A 16150-nucleotide genomic window follows, 5' to 3' on the forward strand; every position below is an offset into this window, starting at 1 on the left:
TGATCCTGGAGTCCCGGGATCGAGTCCCGCATCAGGCTCCCTGCTCAGCAGGGAGTCTGCTTCTCCCTCTGACCTTTCCCCCCTCTCATGAACTCTCTCTCTCTCTCTCTCATTCTCTCTCTCAAATAAATAAATAAAATCTTAAAAAAAATAGAATTCTTGATATATCCTGGATATTTGACCTTTATCAGGTATAGGCTTTACAAATATTTTTCTCCAGTCTTTGAGTTGCCTTTTCATTCTTTTGTGAAAAAAAAAAACCTAAAATTAGTTTATTTTCTTGTAATAACTTTATCTGGCTTTAGTATCAGGATAATGCTGGCCTTACAGAATGAGTTAGGAAGTGTTCCCTCCTGTATTATTTTCTGAAAGAGTTTGGGGATTTTAATTCTTTAAATGTTTTGTAGAATTCACCAGTAAGATCATCTGATCCTAGGCTTTTCTCTATTGGTAGGTTCTTGATTACTAATCTCTTGATATAGGTCTATTCAGATTTACTATTTTTCTTGAGTCAGTTTTGGAAGTTTATATGTTTTTAGGAATTTTTCCATTTCATCTGGGTTATCCAATTTGTTGGCATACAATTGTTTATAGTGTTTTCTTATAATCCTTTCTTACTTCTAAGGCCTGTAGTAATGTCTCCACTTTCATTTCTGATTTTAATTATTTCAGTCTTCTCTCTTTCCTTTTTAAAATCATTAGCTTGTTAAAGGTTTGTCGATTTTGTGGATGTTTTTCAAAGAATCAACTTTTGGTTTCATTAATTTTTCTCTATTGTTTCTCTATTCTCTATTTCATTTATCTCCACTCTAATCTTTTTGTCCTTCTTTCTGCTAGCTTTGGATTTAGCTTGCTCTTTTTTTTTTTTTTTTTAGCTTTTTTAAGTAGAAAGTTAGGTCATTGATTCGTGGTCTTTGTTTTTTAAATGTAGGTGTTTATCACTATAAATTTAGCAGTGAGTACTGCTTTCATCACATGCTATATGTTTTTGTCTTAATATTTGCCATACTATTTTGTCTAATATTAGTATAGCCACTCCTTCTGTCTTTTGGTAACTATTTGTATGCGATATATTTTCCCATCCTTTATACTTTTAATCTATTTGTATCTTTGCATCTAAAGTGAGTCTCCTGCAGACAGCACATAGTTAGATTATGTTTCTTTTATTCATTCTCCCAAGTTCTGTCTCTTAATCAGAGTTTAAGACATTTGCATATAAAGTGATGACTGATTATGGAAAGACTCATTTTACCATTTTGCTATTCAATTTCCACATATGGTATCTTTTTTGTTTCTAAACTCTCTATTATTGCATTCAAACTGATTTTTTCCTAGTGAGCCATTTTGGTTCCCTTTTCATTTCTTTTTCTATGTATTATTTAGTATTTTTTCTTAGAGATTACCCAAGGGGTTACAATTAAGTATCTGAACTTCCTAACAATCAAGTGTGGACTGATACCAACTTAGTTTCAATAGTATAGAGAAACTATTCCTTGTCAGCTCCATTTTCCCCTTTATTTTGTTATTGTCACAAATTACATCTTTATATATTGTGTGCCCATTAACATATGCTTATAATTATTGTATATTTTTCTTTTAAATTATATGGAAAAAAAGAGGAGTTAAAAATCAAAACCTGCAACAATATTGGCTTTTATATTTACCTATGTAGCTACCATCACCATTGTTTTTTATTTCTTCATATGGTTTTGAATTACTTTTCAGTTTCCTTTTATTACAGCCTGAAGGACTCCCTTTAGTGTTTCTTGTAGAGTAGGACTACTAGTGTTGACCTTCATCAGCTTCTGTGTATTTGGGAATGTCTTAACTCCTCTTTCAGTTTTGAAGGATAGTTTTGATGGATATAGTAATCTTAGCTGACAGTTTTTTTTTTCCTTTCTATACTTTAAATATGTCATCTCATTGCCTTCTGGCCTCCATGTTTTCTGAGGAGAAATCAGCCAAAAATTTTATTGAGGATCTCTTGTACGTGATGTATTGCTTCTCTCTTGCTGCTTTCAAGATTCTCTTTGTCATTTGACCATTTGACTATAATGTGTTTTGGTTTGGATCTCTTTGAATTTATCCTGCTTGGAGTTTGTTTATTTCTTGGATGTATAGACTCCCATTATGCATATGTTGGTATTCTTGATAGTTTCTCACAGGTTGCTTAGGCTCTGTTGATTTTTGTTTATTCTTTTCTCTTTATGCTCCTCAGTGAATTTTTTTATTTCAGTTATTGTATTTTTCCTTTCCAAATTTTCTATTTGGTTCTTTTTCATAATTTCTATCTCTTTATTGATATTCTTTATTTGGTGAGATATTGTACCCCTGTCTTTCTTAGTTCTTTGTCTGTTTAAGCATATTTAATATGGATGGTTTGAAGTCTTTTTCTAGTTTGTCCCTGGGTTCCCGTAGGGACAATATCTTTTTTTTTTTTTTTTCTGTGAATGGGTCATACTCTCTTGTTTCTTTGCATGCCTTTTTTGTTTAAAATTGGATATTTTGAATATTTTAATGTGGCAACTCTGGAAATCAGATTTTCCCTTTTCCTGGTATTTGTTGTTATTTACTGGGGGTTGTTTTTTGTTTAGTAACTTTTCTTTTTTTTTAAGATTTTATTTATTTATTTGAGAGAGAGAGAGAGAGAGCACGAGTGGGATGAGGGGCAGAGGGAGAAGCCAACTCCCCACTGAGATGGGAGCCCAATGAGGGACTCAATACCAAGACTCTGGGATCATGAGCTAAACTGAAGGCAGATGCTTGACCAACTGAGCCACCCAGGCACCCCACTTAGTAATTTTTCTAAACTATTTTTTTAAAGTGTGTTATCTTTGTCACGTGTGGCTACTGAAACCTGTGTTCCATTAGATTAGTGGTCAGCTAGAGGTTTGACAGAGTTTCCTTAAATGCTTGGAGCCAAGAAAAGAATTTAAAAAAAGAAAAAGAAAAAGTACTTTTCTAATCTTTTCTAATTGGCTCTGTGTTGGGGCACTCCTTGAACACTTAGCCAGGCCACTTACAACTCTGCCTTGGCCTTTACTTCCTGCTCACATGCAGCCTGAAGGTCAGTAAGAGGTGAAAATTAGGGTCTTCTCAGGACTTTTATGAGCCGGTATCCAGACCTGGGCATGCACATGGGCTTCCTGATTCCCCACCATACATGGGAGCTTTTAAAAGCCCTCATTTCCTGTGTATCTTATTTTCCAGCTTCTTCCTCCCTAGGCTTTTTGGTCTATTTCTTATCCTGACGATCCTCTCTTCCCATAGGCTCTGTCTCCAATCCTTTGCCTTTAAATACATTCAGCAAAAGCATCCCAGGAAGCTGCCTCAGGCCCGGGAACTCCGAGTTGGGCAAAAGAAAGGCAAGACCCTGTTCTGGTCCTCAAGGGAGCCAACAGACAGAATGGAACACACAACCACAGTTCTTTGAGAATAAGGTCCATACTCCCTCTGGCACTAGCAACCTGCACCAAGAGTGCAGCTGCCATCTTCATTGCTGTCAACAATTTAGGGAGTGAAGAATGGTAGGTGAATGATTTAAAATGCTACAGTATACTCTTACTGTATACTGTGGCAGCTTCTTCTTTAAGTTTTCCCTTGGCTATAAGTTTTTGACTAGATCCCAAAGTTCTGCAAAAGTTCATTCTGACAGTTTTGCATATTTAATAGTTGTTTTTCTGGAGTTCTCCCTGACGTTCCCTATTCTGCCCTTTTTAATGACATCAGTTCTGAATTCAATTTTTTCAATCGTCTGCATTTAGCACTTAAAATTAAAATTTAGGGATTAAGCATATTTAGTTTAGGTGAGGAAATAAAATCTATCTAGCAGCTGCTAAAGGCCCATTTCAATGTTACTCTATAGAAAAGTATGCAGTGGTTACCATTTCAATCAATAGGAAGGGCTGAGCTCCTTTTTCAGTTTAATCCTTTTCCTGACCACTCCTGTTTCATTGATTGATGTTCTTAAAAAAAAAAGATTTTATTTATTTATTTGACAGAGCGAGAGAGCACAAGCAGGGGGAGCAGCAGAGGGAGAGAGAGAAGTAGGCTCCCTGCTAAGCAGGGAGCTCAATGTGGGACTCAATCCCAGGACGCTAGGATCATGACCTGAGCCGAAGGCAGATGCTTCACAGACTGAGCCACCCAGGGACCTTCATTGACTGATGTTCTTAAAGTCCTGTTTGGAGCCTCTGTCAGCTTCCAAAACCAAAATCCCCAAAATGTTCAGAACTACAGAGAAAGAAAGAATTTTTCTCCTGAGTACTCATCTCAAAATGAGGGGTGGGAAATACTAGGTAATTACAGCACCTGCTTAGTTCACTGAGTTTGGACTTGGACACCTGGGTCTATCTAGAATAAATAAGAGCAGATTTGCTAGCTCAAAATAACTGCTTGATAGTAAAAAGTCTGGATTATAGAAATCACTCCGAATCCAAGTCCTAGTTGGCCCATCGGAAAAGAATCTTGCCTAACCTTCTCTCCTCTTTTTCTTCTCTCTTTCTTTCTTATTTCTGTTTGTTTTTTACAACTTCTTCTTGGGTAGCCCTGTACGTAGACAAAGGTGGTCATGTAAGTGATATGATTAGAGCAGAGCCAGGAAAGCAACATCTAAAAGAAATTTTGTATACTCAAGCCTGATATTCTGTGATTTTAAATGTATTACTTGGGATTGGAGGGGAAGATCACAGAGTAGGAAGATCCTGAGTTCACCTCCTCCCATGGACACACCAAGCCTGCAAGCACATATAGAGCAACTGTCTCAGAGAATAACCTGGAGACTAGTAGAATAGCTCTTCCACAGCCAAAGATATAAGGAAAAAGCCACATTGAGAAAGGCAGGAGGGGCAGTGATGCAGTCTGGTTGTAAACCAAACCTTGGTGTGGTGACCCACAAGGAAGAAGAATATCACAGGCACCAAGGTCCTCCCTTAGAAGTGAGGGGTTCAAGCCCCACATCAGGCACACTATGCCTGAGAATCTGCACTGGGGAGATGAGTCCCTATAGTATCTGGCTTTGAAAATCAGTGGGGCTTAAATCTGGGATTGCTGGAGGGCTATAGGAAACCAAAACTCCACTCTTAAAAGGCCCACACACAATCTCTCTTGCTTCCAGAACCAGCACAGAGATAGTCATTTGAAAATCATCTGGAATATAGGTGAAGGATATTTATTAACTAATTTGAGGTGTGTGCTCTCAGGGGAAGGATCTGTAGGAACTTACTCCAGGAACAGAAGCATGGCAGGCACCATTTTTCTTATGCTCCTTCAGCATAGTTGGACTGATGCTGGCAGGTGCCAGTTCTAACACTCTCCATCCACCTTACTGGCACTGATTTTCCAGCACCAGCATTCCCCTGCAGGCCCACCATACCACACCAGGTGGGCAGCTTTAGCTGGGACCAGTGCCTTGGAAAGTGACTCCTGGGTGCGCCTGGGTGGCTCAGTCAGTTAAGCGTCTGCCTTTGGCCTAGGTTGTGATCCCAGGGTTCTGGGATTGAGCCCCACATCAGGCTCCCTACTCAGCCGGGAGTCTGCTTCTCCCTTTCCCTCTACCCCACCCCACCGCTTGTGCTTTCTTGTGTGCTTTCTCTCTCAGATAAATAAAGAAAATCTTTAAAAAAAGAGAGAGAGAAAAGAAAAGAAAAGAAAAGAAAAGGAAAAGAAAAGAAAAGTGACTCCTGTCCTGGGAGGCAAGGGGGCCAGCCCCACCCACCAGCACACCTGAAATGGTCACAGCCAGGCCTTGCAGCCAGCTACACCAGGAGCCAGTCCCACTCATCATCATGCTCACAGCAGCTGCAGCCCACACAGGAGACACCCTGGAGTGCCTGGTTCTGGTGACCAGGAGGGATGCACTTCTGGGCCCCACTGGATGCCTTCTACATAAGACCACTGCCTTCAAAAACAGGAAATGTAGCTGACCACAGAGAATCAGACAAAATGAGAAGACAAAAAAATATGTTCCAATAAAAGAATAAGAAAAAAACTCAGAAAGAGAACTAAACAAAATTGAGATAAGCAAACTTGATGAAGAGTTCAAAGTAATGGTCATAAAGATATTCAATGAACTTGGAAGAAGAGTGGATGAACTCAGTAAGAACTTCAACAAAGAGACAGAAAATATAAAAAGAGCCAATCAGAGCTAAAGAATACAATAAGTGAAATGAAAAATACACCAGAGAGAAGCAACAGCAAATTAGAGGATACAACATGAATCAGTCAGTGATCAGGAAGACTGGGTGATTAATGGAAAGTGCCCAGACTGAACAAACAAACAAACAAACAAACAAAAACAGAGAGAGAGAAAGAGAAATAAGGATAGGGGCACGTAGGTGGCTCAGTCAGTTAAGCAGCTGACTTAGATTTTGGTTCAAGTCATTATCTCAGGCTCCACGCTCAGTGGGGAGTCTGCTTGAGGATTCTCTCTCTCCCTCTCTTCCTGCCCCTCCCCCTACTCATGCATGCACTTTCTCTCTCTCAAATAAACAAATAAATCTTAAAAAAATAAAAAATGAGGATAGGTTAAGGGACCTCTGGAACAACATCAAGTGTACTAATAGTCACATTATAGGGGTCCCAGAAGAAGAAGAAAAGAGAGGAAGGAGCAGATAACTTACTTAAAGAAACAATTGTTGAAAACTTCCTAACCCGGGGAAGGAAACAGATATCTAGGTCTAGGAATCACAGAGTCCCAAACAAGATGAACCCAAAGAGATCCACACATAGACACATAATAAAATGTCAAAAATTAAAGATAGAGAATCTCAAAAGTAGCAAGAGAAAAGCAGCTAGTTACATACAAAGAAGCGCCCATAAGACTATTAGCTGGTTTTTCATGGAAACTTTGCAGGTCAGAGGGCAGTGCCGTGATATATTCAAAGTGCTGAAAGGAAAAAAAACCTACAACCAAGAGCACTATTCCAGCAAGGTCATCGTTCAGATTTGAAAGAGAGATAAAAAGTTTCCCAGGCAAATAAATATTAAAGGAGTTCATCCCACCACTAAACTGGCCTTATAAGAAATATTAAAGGGACTTCTTTAAGCAGAAAATAGGCCATAACTAGAAGTAAGAAAATTATGAAAGAAAAAAATTCACTGGTAAAAGAAAACATAAAGGTACTAGATCATTCACTGATAAAGTTAGTATGAAGACTAAAAGACAAAAGTGTAAAATCAACTATACTACAATAATTAGGGAATACACAAAATAAAAAGATGTCAAATATGACACCAAACATACAAAACATGGAGAAGGCAGAGTAAAAATGTAGTGCTTTTAGAAAATATGTTCAAACTTAAGTGACCATCAACTTAAAATAGATTGCTGTGTACATAGGGTATTAAATATGAACCTCATGGTAATCACAAACCAAAAACCTATAATGGATATGTATACATAAAAAAAATAAAGAAAGGAATCCAAGCATAACATTAAAAAAAAATCAATTCATAAGGGAAGGGAGCAAGAGAAGAAAGGAACAGAGAACTTTAAAAACATCAGAAAACAATTAACAAAATGACAACAAATACATATCTATCAATAATTACCGTAAATGTAAGTGGGCAAATGCTCCAATCAAAATATATAGAGTGATTGAGCTTCAGAAACATGGCGGAGGAAGAGCAAAGAAAAAAGATCCCATTGGTTCCAGAGAATCTCCTGAAAAATAGGAAGGCTTATCAGGCCCTTAAAGCCACTCAAGCAAAGCAGGCACTTTTGGACAAGAGGGAGCAGAAGAAAGGAAAACAGCTCAAGTTTAAGCGACTGGAATGATTTCTACATGACTCCAGGTGGCAGCAACGTGACAGGGTGCGCCTCAGACGACTAGAAGTGAAATCTCGTGGCCTGGAAGTGCCAGATAAACATTACTTGGCCTTTGTTGTCCGCTGCCAAAGGATTAATGGGGTGAGTTCACTGGTGCAGAGGACCACTGCAAGGCTTTGCCTGAAGATTTTCAGTGGTGTCTTTTTCAGAGAGACCTCCAAGACCATAAAAACGCTGCGTGTAGTGGAACCTTATGTGACCTGGGGATTTCCAAACCTGAAGTCTGTCCGGGAACTCATCTTGAAACGTGGACAAGCCAAGGTCAAGAATAAAACCATCCCTTTGACGGACAACACAGTGATTGAGGAGCACCTGGGGAAGTATGGTGTTATTTGCTTGGAAGACCTCATTCATGAAATCGCCTTTCCGGGAAATAATTTCCGGGAGATCTCTGCGTTCTTACATCCTTTCTATCTCTCAGTGACCCGTCATGCTACCAAGAATAGAATGGGCTTCCTCAAGGAGGTGGGCTTACCTGGCTATCGAGGTGAATGCATCAATCAGCTCATTCGGCACCTGAATTAAACCCAGAATATCTGAAAGCACAGTGCATTGGTAACATGTGTTTTGTCTTTTGGAATGGTTACCGGTATCTTCAAAGAAGATTATTTTCTGTTGTATCTTCAGAAACTCGAGAGAGGGTCAAGGAAAAGAGGATGATGCTCTTGGCAAGCACTCGTCATTACAGCCCAGTCCCAAGGGAAAGTTCCAGTGTGTTTTCCACATTGGCTGCCCCTGCCACCTCTGAAGTCAGCGGAGGACTCCTGCCACGGAAGAGGGAGTCCTGCTGTGTCCCATCGTCTATCTTGGGGTTTAAAGTTGGTGAACGAATACCCAAGCATGAATATAAGACAGCAGTGGACCAAGCTCAGGGACGTACATGAACCTGGGGGTTCCTGGGGCCTTGTTTTGGAAGGAACTTGAAATATAATTACAAAGAAGAGCACAAAAAACAATGCTCAGTTGTAAAAAAAATATATATATACATATATATATATGTATATATATATACAGAGAGAGAGAGTGATTGAATGGATAAAGAACATGACCCATTTATATGCTGCCTATAAAAGACTCACTTAAGACCTAAAGACACATACAAACTGAAAATGAAGGAGTAGAAAAATATATTCCTGCAAATGAGGTGAAAAATAAAAAGCTGGGGTAGCAATACATATATCAGACAAAATAGACTTTAAAACTGTAACAAGAGATGAAAAGAGAATTACATAATGATAAAGTGATCAATCCAATAAGGAGATACAATTGTAAATATCTATGCACCCAACATAGGAGCACCTAAATATATAAATATTAACAGACATAAAGGGAAAAGTTGACAGTAATACAGTAACAGTAGAGAACTTTAACACCCCACTCACATCAATACATAGATTATCCAGACAGAAAAGCAATAAGAAAACAATGCTTCAAACAACATATTAGACCAGATGGACTTAACAGATATACATAGAACATTCCATCCCAAAACAGCAGAATATACATTCTTTTCAAGTGCCCATGGAACATTCTCCAAGGCAAATCACACATTAGGCCACAAAACAAATCTTAATAAATTTAAGAAGACTGAAATCATGTCAAGTATCTTTTTTGACCATAACAATATGAGACAATAAATCAGTTACAAGAAAAACTAGAAAAAACATAAAGACATGGAGGCTAAACAACATGCTACAAAGCAACCAATGGGTTAACAAAGAAATCAAAGATACCAAATCAAAAAAGAAATCAAAAAATACCTTGAGACAAATGAAAATGGAAACCCAATGTTCCAAAACCCTTCGGGATGCAGCAAAAGCAGTTCTAAGAGGGATGTTTATAGTGCTATGGGCCAATCTCAAAGAAATAAGAAAAATCTTGAATAAACAGTCTAACCTTACACCAAAATGAACTAGAAAAAGAACAATAAACAAAGCCCCAAGTTAGTAGAAGGAAATAATAAAGATCAGAGTGGAAATGAATGAAATAACAATAGAAAAGATCAATCAAACCAAGAGCTGGTTCTTTGAAAAGATAAACAAAATGATAAACCTTTAGCCAGACTCATCAAGAAAAAAATAGGAGAAAACTCAAATAAATAAAATCAGAAGTGAAGGAGAAGTAACAACTAACACACAGAAACACAAAGGATTATGAGACTACTAGAAAAATTATATGCCAACAAATTGGGCAACCTGGAAGAGGTAGATAAATTCCTAGAAGCAGGGAGAGTCCAAGATGGCAGAGGAGTAGGAGGCCTAATTTCATCTGGTCCCAGGAATTAGCTAGATAGCTATCAAATCATTCTGAACACCTATGAACTCAACTGGAGATAAAAGAAAAGAAGAGCTACAACTCTATGAATAGAAAAGTGACCACTTTCTACAAGGTAGGAGGTGCGGAGAAGTGGATCCAAGGCAATATATGGCAGGATAGACTGCATGAGGGGGAGCCTCTGTGAGCTGGCTACGGGCAAGTGATATAGCAGTGGAGCACAAAATCGAAACTTTAAGAAGTCAACTCTGGTGAGGGACATAGCTCAGGTGGCTAAGTGGAAGTGGATCCCTAGCTGGGACAGTGTGGTCTCAGGATCCTTGAGGTCATAGAAAGACCAAGGTTGCTTGAGTGCGGCAGAGCTCCCAGGCATCGGAGCAGGGAAGCCAGGTGCAATCAGTGAGCCCAGGGGTTGGCTCTCAGCTCAGAGTTGCCATAAACCACAAACCATGGCACAGTTGGGTGACTGCTTTTTGAGCAGGGGCCCAACAAATGGCAGAACTGGCAAGATCCCCCTTTCTCCCCTAGGAGGAGCAGTGCAAGAGTGCACTGCAGGGATCTGCTGGGTTTGGAGACTCCACACCGAGTCGGGTGCCTGAGATAGAAATGCTCGGTCACAGGCTAGGTGAGCATGGAGTGTGGCTGGAGACCAGAGAGATAGGAGTGATTGACTGCTTTTCTCTGAGGGCTCAGTGAGGAGTGAGGCCCGGAGTTCTCAGCTCCTCTGAGGCCAGAGATTGGGAGGCCGCCATTTTCATTCTCATGCTCTAAAGCTGCACAGAAAGACTTTAGGGAACAAAAAGCCACATAGAACAAACCGGAGCACATTATTTAGCCTGGCCCCCTGGCAAGGGTGGTACAATTCCACCTGGGGCAAAGGCATTAGAGAATCAATGCAATAGGCCCCTCCCCCAGAAGATCAGGAAGAACACCCAGCCAAGACCAAGTTTACTGATCAATGAGAACTGCTAAACAAAACTCCAGAGCTAGGGGAATACAGCACATAGAATTCATGACTTTTTTCCTCTTGATTCTTTAGTCTTTCAACTTTAATTTTTTTTCTTTTCCTTTTCAACCAATTTCTTATTTTAGCAACTCCTTTTTTAAATCTTTTTTATTTTTTTAAGATTTTATTTATTTATTTGACAGAGAGAGACACAGCGAGAGAGAACACAGGCAGGGGGAGTGGGAGAGGGAGAAGCAGGCTTCCCACTGAGCAGGGAGCCTGATGTGGGACTTGATCCCAGGACCCTGGGTTCATGACCTGAGCTGAAGGCAGATACTTAATGACTGAGCCACCCAGGGACCCTTAAAATCTTTTTTAATTTTCATTTTTACAGTTACATCCTATCTCTTCATTGTATTTAATCTCATTTTTGTATATATATAAGTTTTCCTTTCTTTACAATTTTGGGAAGCAGTTTCTCCTACAGACCAAAATACAACCAAAACCTAGTGTATGGCTCTGTTCTATTCACTTGATCATTTTCTCTTTTTTGTTTTTTTTTTCCTTTTTTTGTTTTGTTTTGTTTTGTTTTGTTTTGTTTCTGGTTTTGTTTTGTTAAAGTCTTTTTTAATTTTCATCTTTACATTTACATTCAATCCTTTCAATGTATTTAATTTTATTTTTGTGTATATAAGTTTTTCTTTCTTTACAATTTTGAAATGTAGTTTCTTCTAACAAACTGACCAAAATACACTCAGGAGATAGTGTATTGCTCTGTTCTGTCCACCTGTTTATTTATATTCCTTCCTTTTGTTGTTGTTGTTGTTGGGGTTTTTTTTCCTGCTTTTGTTTTTTTCTTGTGTTTTATTTCCATTTTTACAGTTACATTCTATCTTTTCATTGCATTTAATTTTATTTTTGTACATATATAAGTTTTTATTTCTTTACAATTTTGGGATCTAGTTTTCTAAAAAACAGACCAAAATACACACAGAATCCAGTGTATTGCTCCATTCTGCTCACCTATCTGATTATATTCTTTTTTTTTTTTCTCCTGGTTTCAGGTCTCTTCCGATTTGTTTAGTGTATATTTCTCTGTGGTCGTTTTTGCCATTTTAGTATTCTGTTCTCTTGTTCATCTATTCTTCTCTGGACAGAATGACAAGATGGAAAAACTCACCTCAAAAAAGAAAACAAGAGGTAGTGCTGACTACCAGGAACATAAAAGTATGGACATATGTAAGATGTTGGAACTAGAGTTCAGAATAACTATATAAAGATACTAGCTGGGCTTGAAAAAAGCATAGAAGATACTAGAGAATCCCTTTCTGGAGAAATAAAAGAATTAAAATCTAACCAAGTCGAAATCAAAAAGGCTATTAATGAGATGCAATAAAAAAAAGGAGGCTCTAACTGCTAGGATAAATGAGGCAGAAGAGAGAATTAGTGATACAGAAGACTAAATGGAGAATAAAGAAGCTGAGAAAAAGAGAGATAAAAAACTACTGGATCATGAGGGGAGAATTTGAGACATAAATGATACCATAAAGCAAAACAATATTAGAATAATTTGGATGCCAGAAGAAGAGGAAAGAGAGAGGGGGACAGAAGGTATATAGGAGCAAATTATAGCAGAGAACTTCCCTAATCTGGGGAAGGAAACAGGCATCAAAATCCAGGAGGCACAGAGAACCCCCCTCAAAATCAATAAAAATAGGTCACCATCCCAACATATAACAGTGAAACTTAAAAATCTCAGATACAAAGAGAAAATCCTGAAAGCAGCCAAGGACAAGAGGTCTGTAACCTACAAGGGTAGAAACATTAGAATGGCAGCAGACCTATCCACAGAGACCTGGCAGGCCAGAAAGGACTGGCATGATATATTTAGGGTGTTAATGAGAAAAATATGCAGCCAGGAATACTTTATCCAACTAGGATGTCATTCAAAATAGGAGAAGTATTAAAAAGCTTTCAGGACAAAGAGAAAGTAAAAGAATTTGTGATCACCAAATCAGCCCTACAAGAAATATTAAAAGGGATCCTCTAAGCAAAGAGAGAGCCCAAAAGTAACATAGACCAGAAAGGAACAGACAATATACAGTACCAGTCACCTTACAGGTAATACAATGGTACTAAATTCATATCTTTCAATAGTTACTCTGAATGTAAATGGGCTAAATGTCCCAAAAAAAGACACAGGGTATCAGATTGGATAAAAAAGCAAGACCCATCTATATACTATCTTCAAGAGACTCATTTTAGACCCAAAGACACCTCCAGATTGAAAGTGAGGGGGTGTAAAACCATTTATCATGCTAATGGACATCAAAAGAAAGCTGGGATGGCAATCCTTATATCAGACAAAGTAGATTTTCAACCAAAGACTGTAATAAGAGATGAGGAAGGACACTATATCATAATTAAAGGGTCTATCCAACAAGAAGATCTAACAACTGTAAATATTTATGCCCCTAACATGGGAGCAGCCAATTAACAAAATCAAAGAAACACATTGATAATAATACAATAATAGTAGGGGACTTTAACAACCCCCTCACTGCAATGGACAGATAATCCAAGCAGAAGATCAACAAGGAAATAAGGACTTTGAATGACACATTGGACCAGATGGACTTCACATATATATTCAGAACATTCCATCCCAAAGCAACAGAATACACATTCTTCTCAAGTGCACATGCAACATTCTCCAGAACAGATCACATTCTGGGTCACAAATCAGGTCTCCACCAGTACCAAAAGATTGGGATCATTCCTTGCATATTTTCAGACCACAATGCTTTGAAACTCGAACTCATTCACAAGAGGAAAGTCAGAAAGAACTCAAATACATGGAGGCTAAAGAGCATCCTACTAAAGAATGAATGGGTCAACCAGGAAATTAAAGAAGAATTTAGAAAACTCACAGAAACAAATGAAAATGAAAACACAACTGTTAAAAATCTTTGGGATGCAGCAAAGGCAGTCCTAAGGGGAAAGTATATAGCAATACAAGCCTTTCTCAAGAAACAAGGAAATTCTCAAATACACAACCTAACCCTACACCTAAAAGAGCTGGAGAAACAACAGCAAATAAAGCCTAAACCCAGTAGGAGAAGAGAAATAATAAAGATCGGAGCAGAAATCAATGAAATAGAAACCAAAAGAACAGTAGAACAGATCAACGAAACTAGGAGCTGGTTCTTTGAAAGAATTAGTAAGATTGATAAACCCCTGGCCAGACTCATCAAAAAGAAAAGAGAAATGACCCAAATCAACAAAATCATGAATGAAAGAGGAGCGATCACAACCAACACCGAAGAAATACAAACACTTATAAGAACATATTATGAGCAACTATATGCCAACAAATTAGGCAATCTAGAAGACATGGATGCATTCTTAGCGATGTATAAACTACCAAAACTGAAACAGGAAGAAATAGAAAACCTGAACAGACCCATAACCAGCAAGGAAACTGAAGCAGTAATCAAAAATCTCCCAACAAACAAGAGCCCAGGGCCAGATGCCTTCCCAGGGGAATTCCACCAAACATTTAAAGAAGAATTAATACCTATTCTTCTGAAACTGTTCCAAAAAATAGAAATGGAAGGAAAATTTTCAAACTCATTTTATGAGGCCAGCATTACCTTGATCCCAAAACCAGACAAAGACCCCACTAAAAAGGGGAATTACAGACCAATATCCCTGATGAACATGGATGCAAAAATTCTCATCAAAATACTAGCCAGTAGGATCCAACAGTACATTAAAAGGATTATTCACCAGGACCAAGTGGGATTTATTCCTGGAGTACAAGGTTGATTCTACACAAGTCAGTGTAAATGGTAAGTATTTGTCCTTTCTGATGGCTGAGTAATATTCCATTATATATACACACACACACACACACACACCATATCTTCTTTATCTATTCATCTGTTGATGGACATCTCTGCTCTTTCCATAGTTTGACTATTGTGAACATTGCTGCTATAAACATTGGGGTGAGGTGCCCCTTCAGATCACTACATTTGTATCTTTGGGGTAAATTCCCAGTAGGAGGGCATGGATGTAATGAGCACTGGGTATTAAATAAGACTGATGAACCACAGAACTGAAACCAATAACACATTATAGGTTAATTAATTGAATTAAAATAAAAATTAAAAAAAATTCCTAGAAACATACAATCTTCCAAGACTAAATCAGGAAGAAACAGAAAATCTGTCCAGGCTGTTTACTCGTATTGAAATTGAATGAACAAAACAAAGCAAAACAAAAAACTCCCAACAAACAAAAATCCAGGACCAGATAGCTTCATAGATAAATACTACCAGATATTTTAAAAAGAGTTAATACCTATCTTCAAACTATTCCAAAAAATTGAAGAGGAAGAAATGCTTCTAGATTCATTATGTGAACTTTCATACCAAAATCAGATAAAGATGCTATATAAAAAGAAAATTACAGGCCAATATCCCTGATGAACATAGATGCAAAAATACTCAACAAAATGGTAGGAAACCAAATTCAACAATACATTAAAAGGAACATTCACCATGATCAAGTGGGATTTATTCCAGGAATGCAAGAATGGTTCAATATCCACCAATCAATCAATGTGATACTCCACATTAACAAAGTGAGGGATTAAAAATCATATGATCATCTCAACAGGTGCAGAAAAAGCATTTGACAAAATTCAACATCATTCCCAATAACAACTCTCAACAAAACCAGTGTAAAGGGAACGTGACTCAACATAATAAAAGCCATATGACGAACCCACAGCTAACACCATACTTGATGGTGAAAAGCTGAAAGCTTTCCTCTAGGATCAGGAACAATACAAGGATGTCTACTCTTTCTACTTTTATTCAATATAGTACTGGAAGTCCTAGCCACAGCAATCGAAAAAGAAAAAGCATCCAAATTGGTAGGGAAGAAGTAAAACTGTCTATTTGCAGATGACATAATACTATACATAGAAAACCCTAAAGACCCCTTCAAAAGCTATTAGAATAATAAATGAATTCAGTAAAGTTGTAGGATTACATATATTACATAATTATATATACATACATATATACAGAAAT

General features: G+C 38.0%; 1 protein-coding gene and 2 pseudogenes across 9 annotated transcripts in view; 2 read left to right on the plus strand and 1 right to left on the minus strand.

Annotated features, from left to right (window-relative positions):
* The window catches only part of LOC112832926 (dihydrofolate reductase pseudogene), a 73390-nt pseudogene that overhangs the window by 27539 nt on the left and 29701 nt on the right, over window positions 1-16150 (minus strand).
* The window catches only part of TRIM69 (tripartite motif containing 69), a 63209-nt gene that overhangs the window by 23774 nt on the left and 23285 nt on the right, over window positions 1-16150 (plus strand). Inside the window, exon 1 of one of the 9 annotated variants that reach the window (XM_025883561.2) lies at window positions 14827-14899. The exons of the other annotated variants lie outside the window; for them this stretch is intronic. Coding sequence (XP_025739346.2) covers window positions 14897-14899 — 3 coding nt within the window. The 5' untranslated portion in view covers window positions 14827-14896. Of the gene's footprint in view, window positions 1-14826; window positions 14900-16150 lie in introns of those variants that run through there. 9 annotated transcript variants of the gene reach the window in all.
* On the plus strand, window positions 7333-11252 carry LOC141369992 (large ribosomal subunit protein uL30-like; annotated as a pseudogene).

Source organism: Callorhinus ursinus, unplaced genomic scaffold (genome assembly GCF_003265705.2).
Source record: "Callorhinus ursinus isolate GAN/ISIS: 27379988/994484 unplaced genomic scaffold, GSC_fseal_2.0 scaffold25, whole genome shotgun sequence".
NCBI lineage: Eukaryota > Metazoa > Chordata > Mammalia > Carnivora > Otariidae > Callorhinus > Callorhinus ursinus.